Here is a 27,714-nt window from a genome sequence, read left to right on the forward strand (position 1 = left end):
TGACATTTTAGGCTCCATAGCCAGTGGAATCAATGGAGACAGTGAAGTCTGTGCAAGATCCACCTCTTTTCTGATCATCACTTCCCAGATTCCCTTATCTGGGTAAAGAGCTCACTCCTTAAAATCAATGACCTTTACTGACTAGATTTGTTATGATTATTGTGGAGACCAGACAACTATATCAGATGTATATAGGTCTTTACTTGCAGGTATTCAAGGCTGAGAAGAGCCTACTCAGTCTCCTTATGCCTTTGTTTCAACTTGACCAGAAGAGACAAAGTTGCCTGCTTTTCCATGGTGAATTCCCTCCACAATTTATGTACTAAATAATTCCAGTTAGGGTAAAAAGTAGTGTGAGACTACGCTGGTCTGCTGAGCCTACAGCTATCATGGTTAGACACTCAAAGATAAATTATGGCCCCTGGGGAGAGCTACTGACATCATTTGGAAGATGTAAGGAATTTGGATCTCATCACAATATCACACTCAGAAAATAATCACACTTCTTTTAAAAAAAATTAAACCCTTTTTATTTGTATATTTATTTTATATATAAAAGAAATACAAAAAAAAGAACACAAACAAAATGTTGATTATGGCAATTCAGTTTTATCAGTCCCCTCTGCCTGGGCTGCTTCCTCAGATCCACCAGGAGTGAGCAAAGTCCTCCGGTTGTAATGTCCCTTTATGATTCCAGAGTTATTGTTCTCATTAAGAATTTGCTTCTGTTTTTGCCTGTTAAGAGACTGTACAAGTCCTAATACAACAGCTGCTAATGAATACTGTCCAGTCAGTTTTCTTGGTTGTAAGATTAAAGGATTTGGTTGAACTCTTCCTAGAAGAAAATATGTTTTGATTTTTCCTTCCTGTTCACTGATACCTTTAACATAAATCTCTCCTCGGTAGTCGAAGGCAAATCCCCGGTCCTTCAGGATCAGATACGTTTCTTCAGGCACTTGTATTCTGTCACTAACACCTGTGCTGTCCATTCGACTTGCTAAATTAACTGTTTTGCCCCATATATCATACTGGGGCTTCTTAGCACCAATAACTCCTGCTACAACAGAGCCATGGCTAATCCCTATTGAAAAAAAAAAATAAATAAAAAAGAGGGAAATAGTGAATTAGACAAGAAAAGCTGAAAATCACTTAAGAAACAGAATGCTGGTTCAAATACACTTATCCCTAAACTTAAGTAAAACATATAGGAGAAAAATGAAAGAGAAAGAAGGAAAGAGAGAAGAAAAAAAAAAGAGAACATGAAAAGTACTACCTTCCCAGTAACTTTACAGAATACCTGTCACAATGGAACTTTAACATTTCCATGGCATCTTAAATCTGTGCACTGTTCTGAAAGGTCCTTCAAACTGATTCTTATGTAACAGGAAAGATCTTTCTGGTTCTACATTTGTTGAAGGCAACCCTAGTTCTTCTCTACAGCCAAAAATATAGGAATATACATTTCTGCATTCGATGAAGTGAACATATTGAAGTATTCTTACTCATTTATTAAAAGAAACTCTTCTGTAAGAATGCTTGGTAAGTTCAAGATAGGAAGTAATGTGGAAGAATATATATTTTTTTACAGCATTGTTTTAAGAATAAATCTGGTGCCAGTGAAGGGCACTAGACTTAGTCTTCTGGGAAAGTAAATTTGTTTTATTTTTTCTAGATTAATTTTTAGAAATCGGTTATAGAAATGCTTTCCAAATGCCGATACGCTTATGCTGTATAAGAAAATCATCAGAAGTGGTGTGTGTGTCTGACATATCTTGGGAACTGTCAGAAAGTCCTCAGAGATAGCATGCATAGAAATACACCAGTCCTCCATGCTGTGATTGATTAATGCATTTCAACATTTGTTTGGTAGGATTGCATGTAAAGCACATGTTTCTTTTGACAGGTTTTTTGATATTGAAAAGTATTTCAGATTGAATGAGAAGCCACTAGAAGTGTTCCTGCTATAGAGCATACATTCTGGGCCTCATTTTGTGTCTACTGGGATGGTTTCACTGAGTAGAATAAGTTCCTAATAGAGCAGTTCAGAGGTACTGCTATTGAGCCAGATCAGGTCAGAAATGTAATTCAATCTCTGTGCAAAATCAAATTACTTCATAGACTTGATCTTACCCCATATAGGCTCTTTGCCAGAATTGTCAAAGACAATGGATAATTTTGCTATCCATGGACGATTTGTGAGAATTTAGGACATCTCTACCTCCCTAAATTACAGCTGATATTCTGGGAACAGAATATATCTTATTTTTAGCTTTACCTGTGATTAAGTCAATGTGAAAACAGAAAATATAATCTCTTAAAAGGAACATGTGCTTGCAACACTTCTGAGTTTCCCTTGCAGAATTGCATATTGCAGATGAAAATGCATTAGAATTCTCATGCTTGAACTCTGCTTACCAATGCGAAGTTCAAAGTTGTTAAATGAATGCTTGTTGATCTCCTGTATGCTTTCATTCAGGGCTATGGAGAAGTCGGCCAGAGCGCACAAATGTCCCCATTTGTCTTCACATTGCTAAGAATTCAATTATGAAAGATAATGTTATAGATGTTTAATGTTTGCTGTTACGACAGCTCCAATCCATCCCCACTAAGTGTCAAGTATCTGAATTTGGAATTTTTAAGAGCAGTCTCAAAATGATAGATACAGGGGAGGTAGGGTAGTATTAGCTGTGAAATAACACTTTTCACTTATATTACAGCATTTGTATACCTGAATGCAGTGAAATCTTATTGTGAAGTAGAGAAGAAAGTAATTTCCTAGCAGAAATTTGAAAGGCAATCATTAGAATTAATTGGACATGTGAAATCCATCTAAGGCTGAGAAAGGCAAGGATTTAGATAACTTGAGTGGAAGGGAGAAAAAAATAATGTGAAAAGGAGAACAGCCAGGTAAGCAAGACATAGAGCAAAAGATGAGATGTAGATCATTTTGTTTTGCTGAAGTCAACATCCAGGAAAAGCACCGACTTCAGTGCACCCAGGGATGGAAAACTGACCATGTAAACCACTCAGTCTAATGCATTGTAAGTGACAGAGAAGTGGCTGTTCCATGTCTCATAAATCTACTCCGCTTGGAGAAGCACAGTCACTCCCTGTTTTTTTTCCATGATTCCTGAACAACTAGGAGAGAGCAGTGTAAGGCTGCTTCCCCTGCCAATGTGTGGACAAAGGCAGAAGAAGCAGTCTCTCTGGTTCCCGTTTCTCATGAGAKAGGGACTTTCCCATTCCCATGGGGCAGGGCTTGTCCCAAGGAAATAAGAATCTCCTTAAATATTTCTCTGACTGGGTGGGTTTTTGACCTAATAATGCTATGAGGTTGCAACATCTATTTTGAAGCCTAACAAATTATTCATTAAAAGAAGTTCCAGGTGATAGGAATGAAGAATTGGGAGGCCCCATTGGGTTGTCCAGTCCAACCCTTTGCTGTTTGAGTAAAGTATAATATACTTGAGTAAATAATATGTTTGAGTAAAGGTATAGTTAAACCTGATCACAAATATCTACTAAGTGTCATCCTGATATGGTCACACATTAACGCTTTCCTTCTCTTTAGCCTGATTCTATTCAGAGTGCACCATCACTCCTGTAGCACCCCTCACCTCTTTGAAGCTGRTAAGCTGATATACATTTATGTAAGAAGGTAAGCATATTCAAATCATGAATACTGATTAAATTGGCCTAATATAGTTCAAACAGCAGATGAACTTATCAGTTTTGGAAATGGAGGAAAGATTTCTTCACCCTGTATGAATTTTTACCCATATCTGGAGTCAGAAGCTTTGCTTAGGAGACGTGTACCTGTAAGCAGTCTTTTTTTTCTAATGTTCAGTCTTTCTTTGCTCATCTTTTCATGAAAGTAATTTGAGCTGAAACAGTTTAAAAGCTTATACACGCTTGGTTCTGTGGATTTCTAGCCTTCAGTATCACTGTCATGCTGTAGGTGGGYGATACCCTGCTAGTTGCATTTGAAGTGTATTGCAATGTATTCTAAACAAACAATGGAAAATGTCTGAGTTTTCAAGCTCACTCTAAATTGGATTCTGCTTTCCTGGCAATTGCAATAAAGGTGGGCATATCTGATTCTCATTCTATGGTTGGTCTGGGCAGCACACCTGCATTCGTGGCGATGTTCCCTTGGGAGAGGCACCACTCATTGTGCTGGGCACATTGTAACAACTGCTGATTTCTCTTTGAGTGTACTTYAGAGCTTTATCTTACTTCCTTGAGAACCCTATTTCAGCCATGGTTTTGAGTGTAGTTATGAATGGATTTCTTTCGGCTGGCTTCCTTAAGGTTTATGTCTGTGACTGTGTACGTGTCCTCTGTGTCTGATKTTCCCCTCAGCTTGATTTGAACCTTTAAAAGAGAAGGTAGTGTGCTGCTTCTGGCTTCATGATGCTGTTTAGCTGAAGTAATACCTCTGTATTCTTTCTGATATATAGTTTATTTTGCCATCTGTAGCTATATAGCTACAATCTTGSAATGAAAGTCTAAATGCATTGATTTCTCTTAAAAATGATCCTCACACTTGTCCAAGTTTGCTGCTGCTAGTTTAATACTGCCTATACAGTTTGTAGGAAGCTATTAACAAGATTCTGCTCTGAGTTTCTGCTTCTAAGATATAGACAGACCTCCTGTGGATACTCATCAGTGTGATGGATATTTTTTTTCTCTCTCTCCTATAAGTCTAAATTTGAGGAAAGATTCCATATGGTTCTTGTAGAGAGCACAAGTTGCCATTTCACTTCATCAAAAAGTGCAACTGTTGTCTGCCAGAAGCTCAAAATGTCTGTTCTCTTTTAGCAAACATAGCTGTGTGAATATATATATAAAATGACACTAACATTCTTTAATGTGAAGAGTGAGATCACACCAAAAACTTGACTTCTTGTAAAAGGCTACTCTCTTACCTGTTTTTCAGGTGATAATCCTGACACAGCCATATATGTGCTGCCAATGGTTTTAATTTTTTCAATATCTTGGAATCTTTCTTCACCTAGTAGCTAGTAAAATGTAAGAAAAGACAGTTATTTCTGTAATTTCTAATTCTTTCATGGATTTCCAAACGAATCATTACACTTGTGGTTTCTTTGAGTTAAGAATGGTCCTCAGTTCATTCTAGGYCCTGGGATACACTGAGTTTAAATCTCTTTATTGTTGCCACACTGTCTACTCACAGAGCACACTGAAATTAAATCCTGCCATGCTCTACAATGCTGTTTGGAAAATCACATAATGGAAGATACAGGGCATACATAGTTGAAGCTAACACAAATGCAGGTGATTCTTGCATGACATGTGATAYAGTCCCCTAAAATTAGTGAAGACAAACCCTGTGTGTGTGTGAATGTAAGAAAATTTGATCACTTAAAAACATTCCCAAATCTATTTGTCAGTAACTCAGTCTGCTTAAAATAAGTGCTGCTACAGAAAGCTTTCAGATGATAAGACCAGTGAGGGAAGGAGTTCAGTCCACCTAAAATATCTGCCTTCCCATCTTACACGGTCAGTGAATGGAAGCAAATGCCTCCAAACAACTTGTATCAGCGATCTCTCCCTCCTCAAATATATTGTGTGGACCAGGCATAAGTATGTCAGTTGGGTGGTTCATTCCCCATTTTTTATACCCCTTCTACAGAAAATACAAGGAACAAAGAAGAAGTGATAGCATCTGTATCTGCCTAGGATAAATATAGCTGCTAAGTAGGCATAAAAACAAAAACCTGTTAGATTTAGAGTCTGCAAGAAGGGCAATAAGTTTACCCTAGTGACTAAAGCACTCAGGGGAATAATAATGCCAGTTTGGGCCCTGTTTCCAGTCCCAATTCATAGTTTAACTCAGGATTTTGTGCAAAATAAAGACTAAAACCATATATTCCTTGAAAGATGCCCAGCAAAGGTCAAGCGATTACATTTCTAAATTTCAGGAACAACAGAGATTTAGAGGGACCCAGCCACCTATTGCCTTGTCATAGTCTTCAGAGATGTGGATTGCAGAGGTTAATACCCAAACACCCAGGGAGATGCCAAGATAGGTAGGGTGATTTGTAATAAATGTAGGAATCAATATGGTTAGACAGGTCAGGGTGGAATGAAAAAGAGATCATGGATAACGACTTTAAAACTTTCAGTCCTAAAGACTTAACTTAGTTGGATCTTAAATGGAAAAACTCATGCTGTGGTCAGGCAGAAAACTATTGAAAGCTTTTCCCCTTCTGTTATACACTGTCGTGCATTCCTTTTCTAACATGTGGGTTGGAGCTTTCTGTCAATTAAAAACTAAAGGGATTATTTAATTCCAAGGGAGAAACATACCAAAGGCACATCATAAAATACCCCTGGCCATTGAACTAACCACAGCCTACGTCAGCCAGAGTCAGGCTCTGGGAAGCTCTGCAACTCATCTGCAGCCATCCCGCCATCAACGTTGCATGCAGGAAATGCAAAGCCATATGGTCAGTGGCTCCTTTCCAAGTTAGGGAACTCCAAAAACTTGACCCCCTTTGCCTTTTCTTCAGAGTGATAGTAAAGCCCATTATCTATTTTTCTCACTTACAAGGGCTGCTCTTCCAAATGTGATTTTAGAGGAAAAAATTGCTTCTTGTAACTCAGCTTTTGTGAGCAATCTGAGAGCCCCTGGTGTGCGGATAAGGGAAGAAGATTATTTTGGTGAGGAAACGGAAATATTTTCATTTCCAGGTGGTTGCTGGAAATTGTAGCAAACAACACAATAATTTAAAATCCACAGTAAATTGCTAAAACAAGTATTTTTAACAAGGGAAGAATCTATTAGTTATTGGGCAGTTTAGAACAAAGAATCAAAAGGGTTTTTTTTCCTTCAGTATTATTTCTAAATCTCAATTTTTCCCTGGCTCCCTCCCTCAATTTTTGGCTCATTCTTATTTAGGTTCATTCCCTTTTCAAATAAGGTTTCATTTGCCTTCTGCTTTATTTGGAATATGATAGAATAATGGATGCTAATACTGAGGGAACATATGTGGAATTGTTTCTAAATCAGTTACTATATGTTTTGACATTTTAAACAGGCTTGCTAATTTTCCAACATAGTCTGGAAACTATTTTCAAATACTAGAATGTGGTGAACATCTAAAAAGCAACAAACAGCTTCATGCTGCCATCCATGTAAACCCAAGGTTAAATGGAGGTCAGCTGTCAGGTAAGACCCCATAGCATATACATGCAATAAAACACATTCAAAGTAGTACAAATGAGAACATTCCAAGACATGTCCCAATTACAAAGTAATCTGTTCAATCTGAAAACAATTTCTGTATTCTAGTAGAAACTCTATTTGTGGCAACATAATATATTAAAACATGTTGTCAGAAATACCATGTAAATCTCTGTAGATAAAGAAAAAGGGGGAATCCACTCAAACTCAAACAAATAAACAACACATGAACTAGAAAACTCTTATTAAAACACAAATCCCAACTACACCATCACAGAGGTACATAAATGATAGATTAAAAAGACTAGACAGAAAATCATTTCCACCAAGACTCATAATCTTCAAAACAGGAGGAATATCTTTGTATTATTTTTGGTACAACATCTCTAGGAATAGGAGTTTAGCCCTGGGTATTAAAACTACAGCCATAAAAAAAAAAAGAGTAATTATAAAAGTAGATCTACAAAGCTCATGTTTGTTTATTGATGCATGAAATGTTCCTGTCAGCACCTCTGTACTAGTTTCCAAAGTAGGAGATCACATATAACTAGACTCTATAATGATGTTATACATCAAATAAAAGATCTCTTTCTGTTAGTCCAGATCTAAAGCTTCCATTCTGCCTCAGTAGATAAAAAGCCTGGATAATTTGGAAATCAACTGTTCAGGTTTGTAAGGCCATTGTTCACAGTTTTTATTTGACTGTCTTGGACTCCCTAACACAGATCCCTTWTTTGGAAAATAGAATAACAGATCTGTGTGAAAAGATGTAAAGATAGAGAAAGTCCTCCTCAAAATGAGAAGAAAACAAACAAACAAACATAACCAGTCTCCTGCCACCATTACATGTTCCAAGCAAGATCTGTTTGGAATTTTCTCACCTTCATTCAGAAACATCTCCATCATCCTACGCATTCAGCTTCCCTACTGCKTTTAGCTGTGGAAGTCAAGGAGAGGACTCACAGGGTAGAAATCGGTTTAAGATTAAGAATGTAATTCAGTTGCTTAAACATGGGCATGTGGCATCATCTTGGATGTCCTAGAGCAAGTTTCCTGGCTCTGTGCCGGAGGTTGCTTTGGAATGGCACAAATTTTCTCAAAGTGCAGTATCACACCTGCTAGTCCCATGTGGATGTCAAAGATACCCTAGGACACCATAATTGCACCAGGTGCCCATGGTGTCAGTGGGTGTCTATATGGAGGCAAAGTAATGCTGCAGAACAACTTTTTTTCTCTGGTTAATAGGTTTGCTCTCTTCCCAAGCTGCATTTTGCTTCAAGGGCTACATCAAGACAATGTCAGGAAAAAAAAAAAAAAAAACCCATGAAAAGACAGGGACAGTAACTTCCATCAGTATCAGYCTGTAGTCATATGGAAACATTACAGTCCCTGAAGCACTGTACCTGAGATGACTTCTGGTTCCTTCTCCAGGGGAGGGATTGCTTACTTCAGTTGTTCTGGCTGGAATATCACTTTTCAGTTTGTTTGGATAGAATAAACTATAAGCATGACAGTGCTGGAAGTAAGCTAGTAGTCAGGGGGAATCACGTAATTTCATTTACTACCCATACCAAGAACATATCTATTATTCAACTAAAGATGGCTAGGATATAATATGGTTGCTAGTTAGCCTCTTCATTAATTACGGAGAAGGTATTAGGGACCTCAATGCAGTGTTATGCCAGGCTTTTGATGAAAACGTTGTCTTCAATAACAGCCACAGCAACAATGCAATTTTGCTGTGAAGATTACATGAGCATGCATGACAATATTTTAAATTAATTCACAGCAATAGACTTTGCATCCATTTTGAGCTATAACATTTTTAATGATATCTGGAAAGAAAAACAAAACTGTTAATCAGGAAACATGCTGACAGTTGTGCAAGATCCTAGAAATAAGAATTAAATGTTTATACCTGTGCAGAAAGATGTTCAAGATCTTAGCAGGTGGCAGAGCTTGTCTCATAGGAGAGCTCATAGTTTCCTGCCAGACTGCMCAAGGATGCATCAAGCTGTACCCTGTATTCCTCTCTAAATTCTTCTATTTCCCAGCAGTGCTTTTAGTATCTGCCCAACTACGTACATAAACCCTCAGTTGTTTATCACAATTTAATAAGCTTGACCCTGGTCCAACACTGACGAACTAACACACTATTGATCTTCCTCATGTAGAGGTACAAGGTGAGGAAGGGTAAAGGTTCAGTTGAGGCCCTGATCTGGGTTCGTACTTAGATTCTATTTTCTATCTTGGGCACAGGTATCTTTGTTTTTGAATAACTGCAGGAAAGACAATAACCCCTTTGTGCCTTGCTTTTCCATTTATAAATTGAAGATAACTTTCAGAGGAGCAACAACAATAAATTCTTCAAAATCTGTGAGATGTCATCTACTGTTCTCTTTTTCTCAGTCTTATGCCTTCCACTTTTTCCACTTTCATCTTTCTCACTGGTAGCTTCCTTCAAAACAAAATTCCTTACTCTAGACCCTCCAAAAGAAGTACGTGCTTAAAGAGACTGATGAAGGACTAAATTGAAAAAACAACCATAACAAAAAAGTCTTTCTCTCCACCRTTGATTCTCAAATCTCCATCTAAACCCTGGAAAGGCCTAAATTCTGCCAATACTTACATTTTTGGAAACAAAGAAGTTTTCTAGGTGCTTAATCTGTAAGCAGCATCTTGGTATGGATTCCAAACCTATCTATCCATTCTAGACTTCCATCAAAAACTCAATCTTGTGGACTCAATCTTAGTGCCGGTCTTGTCTTACTGGGCAGAATTGTGAAAAGGCATTTTTTTCTTTTTCCCCTTTTCCTCTTTCTCTTCAAAGATCTTTTCCAAAAACAGTCATAGATCATTGATTCTCCCCTCTTCCCACTTGGGTTTTCCATTCCAGGACATAGGTCCAATCCTTGTGAAATGCAGTTGAGTAAAATTCTGCTTCTTTTACCAGAGCAGTCTAGGGTAGCTGTGTACTAGTACACACCACTTCTAGTAGGTTCAAATTCCCCATTCTGAATACATTTAGCCTTAGTTTCATGATCTTCCTAGTTCCTAAGGTATTTCAAAGCTCTTCTTGAGGCTATGCTTTATCCCTTTTCTCTCCTAATTCGTCTTGGGCTCATTGCCCTACCTAATACCATCTATCATAGCACCCCTACTAACTACTTGGAAGAGTTTGCAGCTTGCTCCGTGCTACCTTTTCAATTTCCAATTTCTCCTTGCTTACAACTGTCGTTAGTCAGCTGACTTATGCTGACTTTTCTTATCTTTTTTGTCCTATCTTTTTCTGTTAGAATTTGGGCCACTCTTTCCCAGAATAGTTGCTGGTTCTTTCTTTCACAAAACAAAGGTATGTTCTCCTTCTAGCAGATTGGAGTAGTTTATGGTTTTATTTATATATGGTTATATTCAAGTGATTAAATTGATTTCAATCTCTATCTCACTGGATCATCCAGACAAATGTTTGGCAACACTAAGTAGAAAAAGCAAAATAGACTATTATAACGGTTCTTGGACCAAAAATTACACAATTATTGGAAGYAGGTTAGTAAATTTGATGAACTAGGATGAAATAGATAGCAGTTAGGAGCTCGTCATTTAAACTGTATAAATTTTCTCTAGTGGCTGGTATTACCTCATCAAAGTCTGCAATGATCTCATTCAACAAGCGCAGACATTCTACTCCTTGGTTATTCATTTCAGTCTGGGAGTAGAAGTCAGCAAATCCAGGAATGGAAGCAAACATCACACCAACAGCATCATAGGACTGAGAGTATAATTCCTAGGGGAACATGGAGAAAAACAAGTTGAACAGATAAATAAGAATGAGAAAGTCATTGTCTGCACTTAAATATATATTTTTCTCAGCTTTTCATGTGTAATATACTATTAATTCAGGATAGCATCCATATATGTATCCTATGTATCAGTGACTCTCCAGGCTCCATAGGAGGAGTCTACTATCTCTCCACATTTTTATCATGAAGTTTAGACAGGATTGGCTTTGTTTGAAAGGCTGCTTCTTCTCATTCTGAGATGAAGAAGCTACTACATTAAAAAAAAATATACAATTTCTAATTTTGATTTTCATGGAGAAATATTCAAAGAAATGAAGGAATCATTTGCAGTATGGACACCAAAGAAGCAAACATGGTTAGTCAAGTAGAAGGAAAATAAGGTTTTCAAGGTAAGATATTTAAGACTTCCTTATAAATGCTTGTGGATGAGAACATATTTGTAGATTTATTTATTAACATGGACCRTTTTTATTTATTAACATGGACYGTTTTAAATGTCTAATATTACCTCTTGATGAAAGACCTTGCTCAGTGACCATCTTTTCAGGTGGATAATATATTTTTTGGATAACTGCAACTCTTTGATTTTGTTTCTTTGAAATTTGTTTTGAAGAATTTGAAGAATTCTCCTGAATTTGAAGAATCCCTCTCTATGGGAGAAGATTCCTGCCATTAGGATTAGGAAGGATGGAGGAACAGAGATGGGGAGGTAATGGAGTTAATTGGACTTAAAGTAGCTTATAAGGAATTAGAGAGAGGAGGTCTACTGAGATGAACTGTGCCCTGGGATAAACTTCCCCTACATGGATAATTCACTCTAAATCACAGAATTATTTATGTATGGGTTTTTCTGATTATATGTGTGAAAATACATTCAGCTATTTTCTGATATGGAGTACATTTATTAGGAAGAAAATTTAATTTCAACTTTAAAAATGCCAGGACCTAGAACCCCTACAACTCCTGCTGTGTTTTCTAATGACTAGCATACTACTAAAAACCAAAAGCCCAATTCTCGTTTATCAAAAGTTTCTTGCTTCAACTTCCAGACATTGATTCTGTTCCTTGACAATGAAAGACAAAAATTAGTGTGGTACTGCTCTAATTTTGAATACTTTCATTTCTGTTCCTGGCTTTTCTTATAACATTATTATATTATAACATTATTATAAGACTCTTACAACAACCTGAAGTAGTTGCTTTGCAATGTTCTTGATAGTTTGTTTTAGTAACGTTTAGTGCTTTGTCCTTATTGAAAAAGGATAGGACTTACTCCTGGATACGCCTAGTATGAATCCCTCTCCTTCCCTCCCCCTGCTTTTCTCTAGAAAAACATCTTGAATCCTTGAACACAGAATCACAGAAGAACAGCAAAACCCCTGCACTGCTAATACCTTCAACAGTTGCTAATACATTTTTCRCTGGAATCTTTAGCAATGCATTCTCCAGGAAAAAATGAGAAAGTTTTGCTTCTTCCAAAGACACGTAACTAGTTTTCCTCACCACTTACTGTTTACACATAATTCTACTGAAGAATATCTACATATGAGAGAAGAGACAACATATACTAAAGGATTGTGTATATGCACACATATACACTTAGACATACTCTTTCTTTAAATCTTGAAGATACAAAACAATTGGCTGAGCATTCAGCTGCTTTTTCTTTTTTATCTTTTTTTTTCCTATTTTTGGTAAGAAGTATCAAGAGAGAAATAATACATCCATGAGAATATGTTTACAGGACGCATTTAGGAATTCCTTTTTGAGAGCAGAGAAATTAACTTAATAGCCAGACATGAATTGCAGGATTGATTGTATTGAAATATGGTAGATGTGACAACCAGCCAGCTCATGYATAAATCATCTCCAAGTATAGTCACTCTGGGAAATTGCCCTACAAAAAAAGCAGAGATGGTRCCACTGAATTCAATGGCATGTTATTGATGCATCAGCAGTGATCCATGTTTACTTCTCAAAATTATTTCAAAATTATTATGCATGTGAGCACATATGAATGGAGGTATAAAAGGACAGGTATTCCTTGAGAACTGATAACACAAACAAGACAAAACACAGGTATGGCTAGTCTCAGATTTTACTTCATCTGCAATGAACTGCTTTRACTAGGTTGCTTTTACAGACCTATTTCCTCATGTGCAGAACAGTATTTTATTGCAGTTTAATACCTGCAGAGTGTAATACTCAAGAGGCTGATTTCTAAAGTGCCTTTTCTTGTAGCTTCTCCCTAGGTCATCTTTCCCTAGGTGCTATTTGAAATCACATCTTCAGAACACAATGACTCCTCCATGTGCAGTCTAATTTAGCTGGTTACATCTAGTTTTAAAATGTACMACCAGAAAAGGGAAGACTTTTCTGAAATTCAAAGAATAGATAAGTCACCGCTGGGGACTTGGATCTTGAAATGCATGCCACCTCTTCATCTGAAAAGGTAATTCCAACATTACATGCTAAAATCCCACTTTTGACACACAGTAAGCTCCATTCAGAGATAACATCATCATATGTATTTTCCTTCTTCCAGATAAAGCATAAATAAGTCACATACTGCTACTTTCAGAATCAAATGTTGGGCTTTMCATTACCCTTTTAGCAACTCCCAAATCTGTCTTAGGAGTACCTAGAGATTCCAGTATGTGATTTTATCACTTTTTGCACTGTCTGACAGGCTTTCACTATGTTTCACTTGCACAATACTGTGCACATAATGTGCCTATGCGCACATAATAYGCCTATGCCTTCTACATACACCTTCTACATACATTTTTTTAAGAATACAAGTAAAAACTGTGTAGCTATTGTACAAAATGCGTGTTTTTTACTTGTGCAAAGAAGCAGTTTAGGAGTAGAGCCATATGTAGGAAATGGCAGAAACATTCTYTTCATTTTTTGAAGATGCAGGAAATTCAGGTGTGTTCCTGTCTGTTGCACAGACTTCTCAAGTAATAACATACAGGACTGTAATAACACTTCTGCAGCACTGGTCTGTCTTAAGGTCGCACATGCATTCTTCTAAATTCATGTATCTTTTAAAGAATCCATGATGTTCGTAGATTCATGGGTTAGAAGGGACCTCTGGAAGTCATCTAACACTACTGCCATATTTAGGCAGAGCCTTGTCCACTTCAGGGCTGAATATCTCCAAGTCAGGAGATTCCACAACCTCTTTGAGCCTCTGATCCAGTATTTCATCACTTGTGCCTCTGAGCAACTGAATGCTCCTATTTCGCCTCTGAGAAACTTTGGCGCTGTCTTCTCTAAACCCACACATTAGGTGGTTGAAGACATTAACCAAATTCATYTTCAGCCTTTTCCTTTTAAGCTGAACAAGCCTAGCATCTGCTTGTATGTCATATGCCCCAGTCCCSTAATCATCTCGGTGGACTTATCCTGGACTTGCTCTAGTGTGTCTATGTCTCTTGTACTGGGGAGCCCAACACTGAACATAGTGCTCCTATGCAGTCTCAGAAGTGCTGAATAGAGAATAATAATCACTTGTCATAGAATTGTTATGGTTGGAAAAGACCTTCAAGATCATCAAGTCTAACCATAAGTCCCTCAACAACATACCTTTTAAACCATATCCAAAAGCACTTCATCCTCACCTACATGTTGTCTTGACCTTAAAGCATGAATTCCTAAAATTCCTTGCCAGATAACAAATGTAGGAATTATTTGCATACTGAGTCTTATCAAGAATTAAATAGTAAATATTTTCTACCAATCTGATCTGCTTTTCTTTTACTTGTTAGACAGAATTATCAGAAATAAAGCTGATACATACTTCATTATCTCGATCCTTTTCCAGGAAGTGGCGAGCAACGTGACTGGGTAAAATATTCCGTAGCATATTTTCATTGTGTTCTCTTAATTCCTTCATTTCATTGATTTCTTCTTTTGCTTGAACACGCCACAGAAAATCCAGCCTTGCTGTGTATTCAAGCTGTAGTTCCAGAGAGAAAAAAAAGGTAAAGGTGAAACTTGATGAGATAAGAGTAACTCTTTCACTGGCATCCTGGAAGGTTACCCTATATACATGGCTTGGGTGATGCAGAACAGCTTTGACTTCTAAATAATTTGATTTCATTGACAAAAAAAAAGTCTATAATGACTGTCTGAGAGGAAATTTGGAACTCATTATATTTGTCRTATTATTGCTATGCTTAGCGGCTAAAAAATGCACAGTGGTATTTTTCTTTTGAACAGTTCTGTATCAGTTAAATAATGACAGTAGGGRGTCACACAGAAGTCTAGGTAACGGAAGGTGAAGTTCATTTACCAACATAAGCCCTTAAGTCCCAACAGGGGAGGGGAAAAAAAAAGTATTTCCCTTTTTATATCTGCTTCCAAATGAAATGGGTTTCATGGGGAAGTAATTCAACAGTGATTCCAAACCTTTTGCAGAGAGAGGTAATTTATTTCTCAGGGATGAATGTCTTTCTCTCACTAAAACTAAATTTAACAGCTGAAAATACTGCCAAGGAGGATTTTTAAGTCAGTGATGCCAAATGATATGTTTCTACTGTTGGGATATGCACCAAATGGATTTTCAAGTCTTTCAAGGGAGAGTCAAAGACAAATTGTTTGGTATCCCCTGYAGACTCTTCCTGTTGTATTGTGCATCCAGTGCCTGTACATGCAAAATGATGATACCTTGCTGGCATCAGCTAAGAAACATAAGGGACAGAATATACTTTCAAGGTTTAATACTCTAATCAGAAACTATAATCAAATACTCAGCATAGAAACATATTATCCAAGCCAACAAATGAAGTTAAGTATCAGTCCCTCTTGCTCCACGGAGAGGGACCTGGGAGTCCTGGTTGACACTAAGTTAACCRTGAGTCAACAGTGTGCCCTCGTGGCCAAGAAGGCCAATGGGATCCTGGCCTGCATCAGGAGGAGTGTTGCCAGCAGGTCAAGGGAGGTGATTCTGCCCCTCTCCTCAGCTCTGGGGAGGCCRCACCTGGAGTACTGTGTGCAGTTCTGGGCTCCCCAGTATGAGAGAGATGTGGAGCTTCTACAGAGGGTCCAGCGGAGAGCGACAAAGATGATTAAGGGGCTGGAACATCTCTCGTACGAGGAGAGACTGAGTGAGTTGGGCCTCTTTAGCTTGGAGAAGAGAAGGCTGAGAGGGGATATGATTAACATGTATAAGTTAATGAAGGGAGATTGCAGGGAAGACGGGGACAAGTTCTTCTCAATGGTGGYTGGCAATAGGACAAGGGGAAATGGGTATAAGTTGAAACACAGGAAGTTCCATCTGCATGTGAGGAGGAACTTCTTTCCTGTGAGGATGACAAGAGCCCTGGAACAGGCTGCCCAGAGAGGTTGTGGAGTCTCCTTCTCTGGAGGTCTTCCAAATCCACCTGGATGCCACCCTGTGCCACGTGCTCTAGGTGTGCCTGCTTGAGCAGGAAGGTTGGACTAGATGATCTTTAGAGGTCTGCTCCAACCTTAAACATTCTGTGATTCTGTGATTCTGTGATCAGAATAGATGCCAAGCATCTTGTCAAAAAATGCTGGGATTAGGGAAGTGTGATTTTTTGCTTGGATGGAAATTGCAAAGAGCAATCCTACTTTGGGTGGGAATGACTAACAGAGTATTCAGGTATTGTTTAGTAACTCATCTTGTTCCGATTTTTGTCATTAACTCTGAACAATGGCAAACATATCAGTAAAAAATATCAAACCCTTTCAAGGAGGCTTGGAGTTTGATTGTATTCCAGGGAWCGTTTTTACCCAAAAGCTAAAAATGAGCCTGACAATATAATCTGCCAAAGCTTGCATACATTTGAGCAGTGGTTTTCCTTCTCTCTGGCTGCTGTTGACACCTTTATAAGCAATTTATTTTCTAATTTTTGAATTAAAGTTCTTCTATCTTGTGACTATTAATTCCCAAATATTAACTGCACATCTGAAAAAGGTAGCTCTTGCCTCATTTTCCTAATTTTTTTCGATTTGTCTTTCCCCTTGATTTTGTACTACAAGACAGAAAATATATGCGAGTACATCTGACCATTTTCTCTAAAGATTGATTGRGAAGGCAACTTTAACTATACCATTGCAAAGAGACCTAGCCATATTTTACAGATTGGCTTGGAGCAGGAGGGGCCAGTGAATTCTGAGCTCTCTGGTGCTTTGGACATTTGATGCCACTATAGAGAGCTTTACAATAAGGGTGAATAACATTTTTAACAGGTAATGAGTAGCATTACCTACTACAGAACAGTAGCAGACAATAATTTAATTCTGGTTGTATATACCTTCACTGACACAGGAAAAAAACGTCTTGCTTCTTCAACAGAAAACTGAAATGACACGTTCAGTTTGGAGTAAAAGGATGAGTTACACTGAATGTTTGAAAATAGATATTTTTTAAAAATTGCTCTGCYATGTACTAGTATTTGCTAAACCCAGTGAAATCACAGAGCTAAATTTGGGGGTTATTTTTTGTTCCTGGAAACAATGTAATGACTATGCAGTGGTGACCTTGTAGGATGATCAAGCATAATATAAACCTTGAAATGTCCAGGAGCCCTTGCCTTGTCAGGTAGTTCTCAGAAACACCTCTAATTTCACTAGTAAGTAAAGAAAACAGAAATGTTACACAGAAAACCTAACAGTCTYCATCTTCCTGAACACTACTACAAACCAATCTCTCTACATTTAATTGTCACACATAAAACAAGCACAAAGATCAGCATTGGGAAGGCAAGATGTTTTTCTCTGGAGAAGTAGCAAGGGGAAGACTGATATCCCAATGGGTCATTTCCCACTGGGGGAAATAATCTGCTYCGAGAAAAGCCAAGTACTTGCAAATAGCATGTGGAAACGGAAAGTACAATGAAGGTGATCTGCCACATACTGTCAGAACTAGGTACTTCTCTTCCTTTCTTTTCCTCTTTCCACTAGAGGAATCTCATCTTACATTTCCTATCCCCTCATCCCCTCTTTTGTCTATGAAGGAGAAGGCTAAGGTTGTACTTGCTCTAGATTAATTTCTGTATAGGGAAGTCAGTCCTTCCTCCCACCCAACAAGGCTTTGTAGAGCTGAGAGCTGAGATGCAACCCTGGGATCCAAGCTTTTAGGARCTTTGCTCTCCTTGCCTACTCTGGCAAAGTTAAAATGTTTTCATATACCAGAGAGTCTCAGAAGCAGAGATGTCAATAAGAAAGGCCAAAGCTAGTCTAGACCAAACCACTTATCTAGAAGCTAAGAGAAATCAGAGATAATGTTTTTCACAGAAAACGATTTTCATCTGATTTTCATCAACTCATTAAAAAAACAGTAGATAAATATGTTTCAGTATAGAATAATTCTAGTATTGAAATTATCATATATATGTACATATACATGATATATATGTTTTTTATTCTCAAATTGGTGTGCAGAAATATTTATTAGAATATATTAATATTCTAATTAATTAATTAATACTATTATTTATTATTACTTAAATAGTAAAAAGTATTTAAAGTATTTATATATTTAAAATAGGTGTCTCTAGATTTAATTGAACTTCTAATGGGGAATTATCTTATTTAACATTTTGTGTTTAGCATCACAGACCATCCAGATTTACTTGCTGAAGTTCATGTGAGGTTTTAAGAAGWTTCTGACCAGACAGTCTCTTATTTTTTTCTTGATAAAAAATCTAATTTCAAAATCTGTGCATGAGAGAGGGGATTGACTTCAAATCACACTGGGTAAAGAACAGAAGAAAGCTGGGTATTCAGAAACATAAGGCTCATAAGCTTGTTCTCACCAAGTTAATCTTCTTTATAAATCCATCTAAAATAAGACATGTCTTAAAGTATTTTATTTAGAATACATATGCAGTTTGTGAGAAGCAAAGCTGGACTGGAGGACAACTCTATTGGAGTTGCATGTTCCTCCTCACTTTGGGCTGTTTCATGGATTTTGGTTTTGTTAGTGTCCTGTGGAACAAATTTATCTGTATTTCTTATTTTGTGCTTATACAGAGACTGTTAGGTTAACACTGCAACAGGAAATTAAACAGTGCCAGAAGATATGCCAGGAAATACAGATGTTTCTGCTCTGCAACTGGAAGTTGCCTGGGAGAACGTGCAGCGGTTGACATATTCAGAGGCGTTTTCCAGTGGACAGTTTGGATGCACCTGTCCCATGTGTTAGGACAGGGGGGCTTCATGGGAGAGCAGAAGGCTGTGCTGTGCCAAGAGCAGAAGACTCTCAAGCRCTCCAGATCAGGTTTATGTGAAATACAAACATCTACATCAATTTGCCTTCTGACTTCAGATGACTTATTCTCTATGTATTGAGTRTTTTAAAATTTATTTTGGCATATTTCACTCTTTCACACCTATGCACTACATCTCCATTCTGAAAAAAAACAGGCTTATGTATTCCTCCTCAAGGATGCAAGTCCTAAAGCTTTTAGACACTCCAATCCTTTCTATGATGCAGATGAATCCAGACCCAGGAGAAATGTTTCCTGCCAATCGTCCATTTCCCAGAGAAGTTAGAGTTGATATTCAGACCACTAGAACAATTTAACTTCTTCAAATCTGGTGATTTTCCTCTACAAACATATTTAGTCAAATCATATTTTATGATTTTTATTATTTGTGATTTCCTTTCATAAATCTGTTTTTCTGCCTTCCCAAGGGCACTGGAGCAGTCAGATGACACTAGAATTATACAATACTTAGGATAGATAAGGTATCATTTGTTCYTTCTACTTCTGTTAACAACTGCAATTTAACTTGCCTGCTGCTGAATGTAATATTGCACCTGCTCTTTAAGAACTGCTAAGAAGTATGAGATGTGGGCTTTCTTTAATCAGATTCTGCACATGGGTTATTAAAYTGCTAAAGGTCATATGCTCAAGTGGATAAAAAGGCAGTTGGTATTTTGAAAGTAATTATTGTCACATCCTGCAATTGCAAGTGGCATAGGGAATGGTTAAAGTAAATGTTTGCGTTACCTGTTGACCATGATAAAATACAGCTAAAAGGAACATTGCCATCAGTAGTAAAGATGCTTCCTTTGTACCCAGGAAGTCTGTGCTGGAAAAAAAAAAAAAAAAAGAAAAGAAAAAAAGAAAAAGAAAAAAGAAAAACAGAAAGAGTAAAGAAAAAACTGTTATTCATTTGTCAGTGTTTGTTGTAATCACGAAAGAGTTTCATTCTGTAACCCTAGTGCTTTTTGTTGTTCACTACAAAACCCCTGTGTATTTGAAAATTTAACTTCATGGCTCTTCCCTGATAATAGTAAGTGTAGAGTTACCTTGATATGAGGAGTAGGAATTATTTTCAGATTTTGACAACAAGAAGAATCTTTCTTTGCCATGTTTGATTTAGTGAAAGATAATCAGGCAATGACAATGATTGTTACCTTCAGTTACTTCACTTGGCCATTGTATTATTTCATTCTTGTTATATATCATATTTTCTGGTCTTTGCCTGCRTGTCATATCATTAGATTCTAGCAGCATAACTAACGTTAGAAACTGGAAATGCAATCCAAGTTATTTAACATTTTAGTCAGTATCTTGTTGTAGTAGGAAGCTTGCAAGAAAAATATGTGTATAGAGCTGTAGTATGTGTAAATCKGTGGTTGTTGTGAGAACTATTTGCACATTAGGAAATGATCAGTATAGTTTCTACACTTTGTTTATGCAGTAATACCTGAGACACTGCTCTTGGGAAGAAAATACCTTGGCTCCAGCATAAAACTCTTGACCAAATCTAAGAAAATATCCAAACACCTGCTTTTTAAGCAACATGGATGGACTGTGGCAGACGTAACAGATAATCCTTCTCAATATTTAATTGGCCTCATGAGAAAGAATCACATCATAAGTCTTTGAGGATTAGTCATTGCCTTTTGCAAATAACTCTCAGTTCTTGACTATGGTGCTAGTCAGTGTGTGTATACTCTTGATATTCCTTTTTTTCTCCTAAAGGAGGTTGCTAACACTTACTCTCCACTGTGGTTAAAGTTGTCATATTGCAGGAAAAGGGAAGCATAAATAGTCTCAGTCAGCAGAGAATAGATCGCAATCATGATGAGAAGTACTGCCAGCTTCAGGACAGAGTTGAGGCGAAGAAAGACTGCACAAGTCACCATTGCCAGCACACCAGTGAAGACGAAATACTGAAGAGAAACATCAGTGGTTGCTTTTAGTGATCAGTGATTACATACCCACCCCACAAATATCTACATAAATGACCAAATGATCAAATGATCTTTCTTTTTTTTTTTTTTGTCTGGGTTTTGGGGCTCAGGTAGGTCTTGCTAGTGTTCAGGTTACTTTGGAAATTGAGGGCTTTTCTATCCTACTCAATAGGGGAAGAACTCAATAGAACAGAAACTCCATGGACCATCATTGCATTTTCATAGTACTCAAAGAAATGGAAAAGGCATCCTGTGCAGTGAAAAGCAGAAAAGGAACAGATGCTGCAAGTAACTATACTAGCAGAAAGTCAGCTGAGTGATTTGCATTTCTATTTCTTTAGATTCTGAAATTCCACAAAAGTCACATAAATCAGAGTAAGGAGATCATATTCCTTCTTTATTCCTCTCCAGTGTTGTCTGAACAGAGGATAAAGGTCCTTTAAAATATATAYATATAYACATACATATATGTTACAGGTCCAGMTCAGTTTCACTCTTCTCCTAAAACATGATGCCTGAAAGTTTCATTCGTATCTTATTTTCTAATCTCTTCCTTGTCTTATTTTTATCAATCATTGGTCTTTTGTCAAATGCAATACATGCAGTTATTACTGGATACAGAGGGACAATCATGGCCATGAGCTATTCAGATTTAAAATAGCAATGCCAGCACCCAAATTCAAATATAGTTTAAATTAACTCCTATAATCTAGCATTAGGAGAGAACTGCAGAGTTCATTATTTTGAGTGCGCTTTCTCTTCAGCACAATTCTCTGTAGGAATGTGTGCATCTATGCAATTTTGCTGCATGCTGGTGGCAACATCATGACACAGCGTTATGACTTCCAATGCAACACGCTTGTTTTAGCTGACCAACCCATTGKTTTTGTTGACCTGCTTGTTCACCATAGAGAGCATTCTCTTTGCCTCAAATGAAAGTTCAAAATCACTACAGCATAATCACTGATTAATAATAATAATAATTTATAATAATTATTATTTTGCTATTTAAGAGCTGTTAATCTCTTCCAATAGCTTCAAATGAATTAAGTAGTGAGTTTTATTCCAGCTGATACACTGAATTGCTGCTAGATGTGTTTGCAATTATTTTAAAATATATAAGGCGTAAAGAAAAAGCTAGAGATCAGAGCAAATGGCATTCTGCTTTTAATAAAAAGAAAGCTGGAAGGCTTAGTTTGGCCAAGCAATTAGCAGTATCTTTTTGTATCATTGATTTCAGAGATGGACAAGAATATCATCGACCACAAATATTCCATTTGCCCTAATGAATTCTATTGAAGAAACAAAATTTGTCTTGACTTTTATTAAATGCAGGATGCCTCTCATCTCTACTCATGTTTCAGCTTTTTGCTGAATGCCACGTATTTCTATGTATGTCCTTGGTGAAGAGGGACAGTGGAAAATTATACAGTATACACAGAGATTCTGTATGAAGCTCAACAGTTGAAGCAGATGAGTTTTGAGTTCATATAGTCTCATAGGGCCTATAACAAAAGTTATGAGACCATGAGATTAATTATGTTTTTTAGCTGATTTTCCTTYTTCTCTGCTTTTCCTACTAGCTTATGGTAGATGCAAGGGTTCAGATTCACAGAATTATTGAAGCGTCTGACTCCAGCCTTAATACATGGGTTGAGGATTTCAGGCAGCAGATACCAGGTAACCCCTGTGGCCTTTTCCCTCAGATTCAAAGTTCCTACCTCAGGATAGGAACAGATGTCTGTAAAAGATRCAGATGAATTGAATGTCTGGTTCTTCAGTGGTACTGGTCTGTCAAAATCACACCATAGCTGTGAATAAAGAAAACAAAAGCAGAGATATATTGCACATTACTGACCAGGTGCTTATGTGGTTGGCAGGACTCAGGGATGGAACCTGTGGACATCCTACACCCCTGGGCCCAGCACCGGCACCCACACTGGCACCGGCCGTGATGTCTCAGAAGAAATGCTAAGGGCTAAATGGAGGCAAGATGGCAATCTTGGTGGTAAAATGACTGAGAAGGGTGGCTAAAATTGAAAAGGGAGAACTATTCACAGTACAAACATTCAACCTTCCTATAACACTGTTGCCAAAGGGGAAAGAGGATCTCCTCTAGGAATTTCAGAGGACTGAAGCTAACTCTTAAGAATCACCCAATGAAGATATTTTTACTTCTTTATTAGTTAGAGAACTAAATTGTGAGCATAAAATCAGAATGTATACCTAATCTTGCTTGCAGATTTTTTTTCCATGTATTTCCATGTATATCTAGGCACGGTGTTAAGCTTCTAGGTGTAGGACAAAATCTTACATGTGTCATATGAAATATGCTTCTGAAACAGCAGAATGTGATCCCAGAAGAGAAGATGAATGGTCTAGTGCAGCAGGGAATGAAAATGGCTCATGATGCAGTGGCTCTGAGAATATAATAGTGCATTTCTCTAGTTTGACCTGCATCCAATCTAGTGTTGCTTCAAACCATTTTAAAAATAAACAAAATAATATTTTTCAATTGCAATATATCATGCTCTTAAAACATAGGGGAAAATATGTTACAGATTTCATGTTTTGACAGTTAAAACAGATGAAGTCTCCTGTCACATATATTAATCCAATCCGAGTGTTTATATAAGGTCACTTAATCATCCTGGTATGTGCAAGTTAGTTCCCCTTTTTCTCTTTCCAACAGATATAGAGTTTGTTTAATGAGCTCCAGTATAATTAAATTCTAATGAATTTTGAACTTGGAACTCTCTTCTTTGTTCTTTCAGCAACTCRGATATCTCTGCATTGCAGCAATATTTTCTCAGTTATTTATGCAGTCCTCGATGACAACTGATAGCAAATTGTACTTTCTGCAAGTCTACAAGGTAGACAGGCAAGAGTGCCTCTGCGCCCTCTGGAAGTGAGGGGTGCCAAGACAACCATCCTGGGTGTCTTCTTAGAAGACCTTTAGGATCAGAAATTTTCTTGTATTTTTATACTGGCAAGGAGGTCCTTGATAAAAAGAACCACATGACTTGCTCTCCTGGTGAAACCAAAATGTTATTGTCTCTACTGAAAAGAATCTGAGACTTTAYTCCCTTTCTAACTGACTTGAGTGGACGTATATAGCTGCAAAGGCAAGCTGCATTGCCTCTTCTTAAATTCATGAAGGTCCCTACTGAGTGATATAGTCCCTTATATGAACACAAATGACTGCTGGRGTACCTGCTTCATGAAAGTATTTTTATTTTTGGTGGTGGGGGAGGTACAGAAAGCAGTTAAAATTAAAATTACTATTATGACAGGATTTTGATATACAAAATAATGGGATTATGAGTTTACTGAGATTTCCTRTAGAAGACAGGACTTGGTGACTCAAATAATTGCAATTCTAAATATATGACAGTAAATATATGACAGTAATCCAAGAAGAGGCATTATAATGAGTTCTTTCCTGATATGTATTTGTCAAATATATATTATAAGCCTCTAAATCCCATAACATTCTTCAGTAATCTRTACTTTATCACTGTCCTTATCTTCAGAAAGTTTTCAGCACTATTGAACTTCCTTTCATTTTAGCAGACTTACAGTTCCTCTGTTACTGTAGGAATCAGTGATTACATCCTTCCTTCTCCAGCTCACCATGCTATTAGTGATCACATGGCATGATAAGAAAACCAWGACAGATGCTTAATCCCTAGCATCCTGAAAACCTATATAGAGTCAAAGAAGAATGGTAGCAATACAAAAAAAAAATAAAATTTAATATTTGTTAGCAAAAAGAATGCCAATCCTTGAAGGGTCTGACTTCAGCATCAACAAATGCTTTACTGGTTTCACCTAGAAGGAATCGTATRTTTGCAAAGAATAAAGTTCATCTGAAAAAGTCTTCTACATCCTTATTCCAAAGCTGCTTTAGGAGAGGAAAGAGTGATACAAATATTATCTTTAATCCATCAGTGAGACATTTAGCTTCTACCTGGTGCAGACTTTCACAGCTGCCAGGCTTCCTGACATTATTATCTGCCAAATTCATGTGAAATTTTCTCATGTTTCTGAGGTGCTTAGATAATCAAYGTTCTATCACATTTACATCAATCTTATACTTGTCTTGTAATGACAAAAGTCTGTTAATGATGAGACCTGGTACATAGTCAGCCCCAGAGTATTCAACTACCAGTATTTTTATCTAAGCACAGTTATTCAGCAAATCTTAGTATTTGGCTTCCTTCATAGATACACTGATAAACTTTGTTCAACATTTATCACACTTAACTTTGAGCACTAGTGGAGATGTGCAAATTAGGAGACCAATCAGACTACATTCCTTGTTGGAAAGTGGAGAAATAAATCTCTAAGAGAATATTGCTTGCATGCAGAAGAAATCTTTGAGGATGTCTGTTATTCTGCGCTGACTATAAAGAAACTTAGTTTACAGTTCAATTCTTCAACTATAGAAGTGGTAAGTTATTAGAATTTATTATTTTTAATTTCCTCCATGCACTGTTACTGCAGCAGCTTTACGTGCTCCTTCCTTTCTTTGCAGGTACTTTCTGGGTTTATTGGTTCTTCTCATTTTTTAATAATTTGATTGATAGGAGACCTGCAGCATTAGGAGTTTAATATCTATGAGCATTACCTGGATTAACAGTCCTGAAGAAATAATAGTAGTATATTAGTAAATGACAAATGGTCTACAAAGTTTGGATATATTGAGCAGAAAATAGCAGAATGGCTTTAAAAATAGATGATCCTTATGAGAAAGAAATAATTAGATATTTCAGTGAAACATTGTTTAAGCAATAGATTGAATTTCCTGAAGCTGTAGTGCTCTGCCTTTTATATTTAAATCATATCTGAGCCATAAACACATTACTTAGCAAGTAGTGTAGCAAGCTTAATAATTCATAAATCATCTTTTCCTGTATAATATTCCCTGGTTCCCGATGAAACTTACAATATTTATGATGGCTCCCAGAAAATTAATCAGAATGGATGCAAATATAATGACATTCCTAGCYAAGTAAGTCTCGTTAATCCAGCAGCAAGTTTTCCGGAGCATTAAGGGTAGACATTTGTAATCCTCTGCTGTGGTGATTAGCACAAGAGCAGAGTGCAGCATAATCAGGATAGAAAACTGAATGACCATTGGTATCACCCTGGAAAGAAAAAAAGAGAAGGCAGCAATAAATATTAAAGCAATACCACAGCTAATAGCAATAAATGGGAAAACAGTTATGACTAGGAAARTAACAGTTGGCATAAATCAGAAGTAATTATTCAGGAAGAAACAAGGAGAAAGCGAAGAATCATTCACGTTCTATAGAGCTGTTCATGTTCCATAGATATACTCATTGTTTCACACGGTTTCTCACTGAGAAACTGCTATTGAACTAACATGCCAGTAAAATCACTGCCAGTGCCTCTGACTAGTAGGAACGTCTCTTTTTTCGGGACTCAGTTGTCCTCTGTGTCTCTTTCAGAGCTGGTCTACCTGGTAGGATTTGATGATACATTGTAGGAGCTTGTTTGTCTAGGGGAAGTTTGGGAGAGTGTTACTACATACACACAATGCAATGCAAATGTTTTAAATTCCTGGTACTGAATGTTTTAAATCAAGAAATGGTCAGTACAATAATACAGCTTTATTTCTGGCATAGGTCAGGATATAATAATTACAGAAAGGTAATACTTCCTTAATCTTAGATAATATTGAGTCCAGAGCAGCTAAAAATGTCATCAGTTTCTTAAAAAAAACATGAAAATGAYCTATTGTTTTAACAGAAGTCCTTTGAAATGTAGCATGGATGAAATGTGCTTAACAATCCAAACATTTGTAAATAAAGTATGTCATTTGGCATATCCTCTTAATTTTCTTATTGCTGATCAGATCTGTAATCAAGTGTTATTCCATTGAAAAGAATTATCAGCTGAAAAGAGGATTCAATTCTCTTGATTAAATAATTAAAAACATAGTTTCTTAACTGTTCTACTTTTTTTTAAGTTTGTTTCTTTTCATCTGGTTTAAATCTGAGACTTGACATAAGTCAAGCAAATGACATGCTTGAGAAATGTAGCAAATTGTTTTATTCTTCYGAGAACAAAGCCCTCAGCTCTCCACAAATCAACTATTTGTCCCCGTTTGTGCCAGGCATTGTCTTTCTGTATTTCTTTTCCCAAAGCTTTTTATTTTGACCGAACTCATGCAAATGAAAAATAACTCCACTGTTCCCTCTACAAACCAGTCTCTTCATTCTGTTTCCTCTTGCCTTTTTGAAATTTAGGGGATGATTGAAACTGAAAATGTAGTTAAGCAATTAAAATTTCTAGCAACCTAGTTCTGCAAAGAGATTTAATCATGATTTCTTAGAGAATAAAATCTTTGCAAGAGGAGAATCAGTGCAATCCAAGGAGATTTCTGGTCTTTCAAGCAGCTGAATGCAGTAAGGCATACTCTGCTCATTGAGCCTTCTGTAAAGGTGTGTTTTGTCTTGCTGAAGACATGAAGTGGCAGATGTTGCTACACCTCT

At 37.1% G+C, this 27,714-nt stretch overlaps 1 protein-coding gene across 2 annotated transcripts in view; it reads right to left on the reverse strand.

Annotated features, from left to right (window-relative positions):
• Window positions 1-557: 557 nt before the first annotated feature.
• The window catches only part of ADCY8 (adenylate cyclase 8), a 121,620-nt gene continuing 94,463 nt past the window's right edge, over window positions 558-27,714 (reverse strand). For both annotated transcript variants that reach the window (XM_026053435.1, XM_026053436.1), the window contains 9 exons: window positions 26,142-26,343; window positions 22,915-23,004; window positions 21,000-21,172; window positions 20,001-20,082; window positions 14,816-14,974; window positions 10,848-10,994; window positions 4,929-5,021; window positions 2,416-2,530; window positions 558-1,081 (listed from right to left, as the gene is read on the reverse strand). In XM_026053435.1, coding sequence (XP_025909220.1) covers window positions 594-1,081; window positions 2,416-2,530; window positions 4,929-5,021; window positions 10,848-10,994; window positions 14,816-14,974; window positions 20,001-20,082; window positions 21,000-21,172; window positions 22,915-23,004; window positions 26,142-26,343 — 1,549 coding nt within the window. In that variant the 3' untranslated portion in view covers window positions 558-593. The remainder of the gene's footprint in view (window positions 1,082-2,415; window positions 2,531-4,928; window positions 5,022-10,847; window positions 10,995-14,815; window positions 14,975-20,000; window positions 20,083-20,999; window positions 21,173-22,914; window positions 23,005-26,141; window positions 26,344-27,714) is intronic.

The sequence above is a fragment of the Nothoprocta perdicaria genome, unplaced genomic scaffold (genome assembly GCF_003342845.1).
Source record: "Nothoprocta perdicaria isolate Ctin4 unplaced genomic scaffold, notPer1 scaffold_115, whole genome shotgun sequence".
In the NCBI taxonomy this organism is placed as follows: domain Eukaryota; kingdom Metazoa; phylum Chordata; class Aves; order Tinamiformes; family Tinamidae; genus Nothoprocta; species Nothoprocta perdicaria.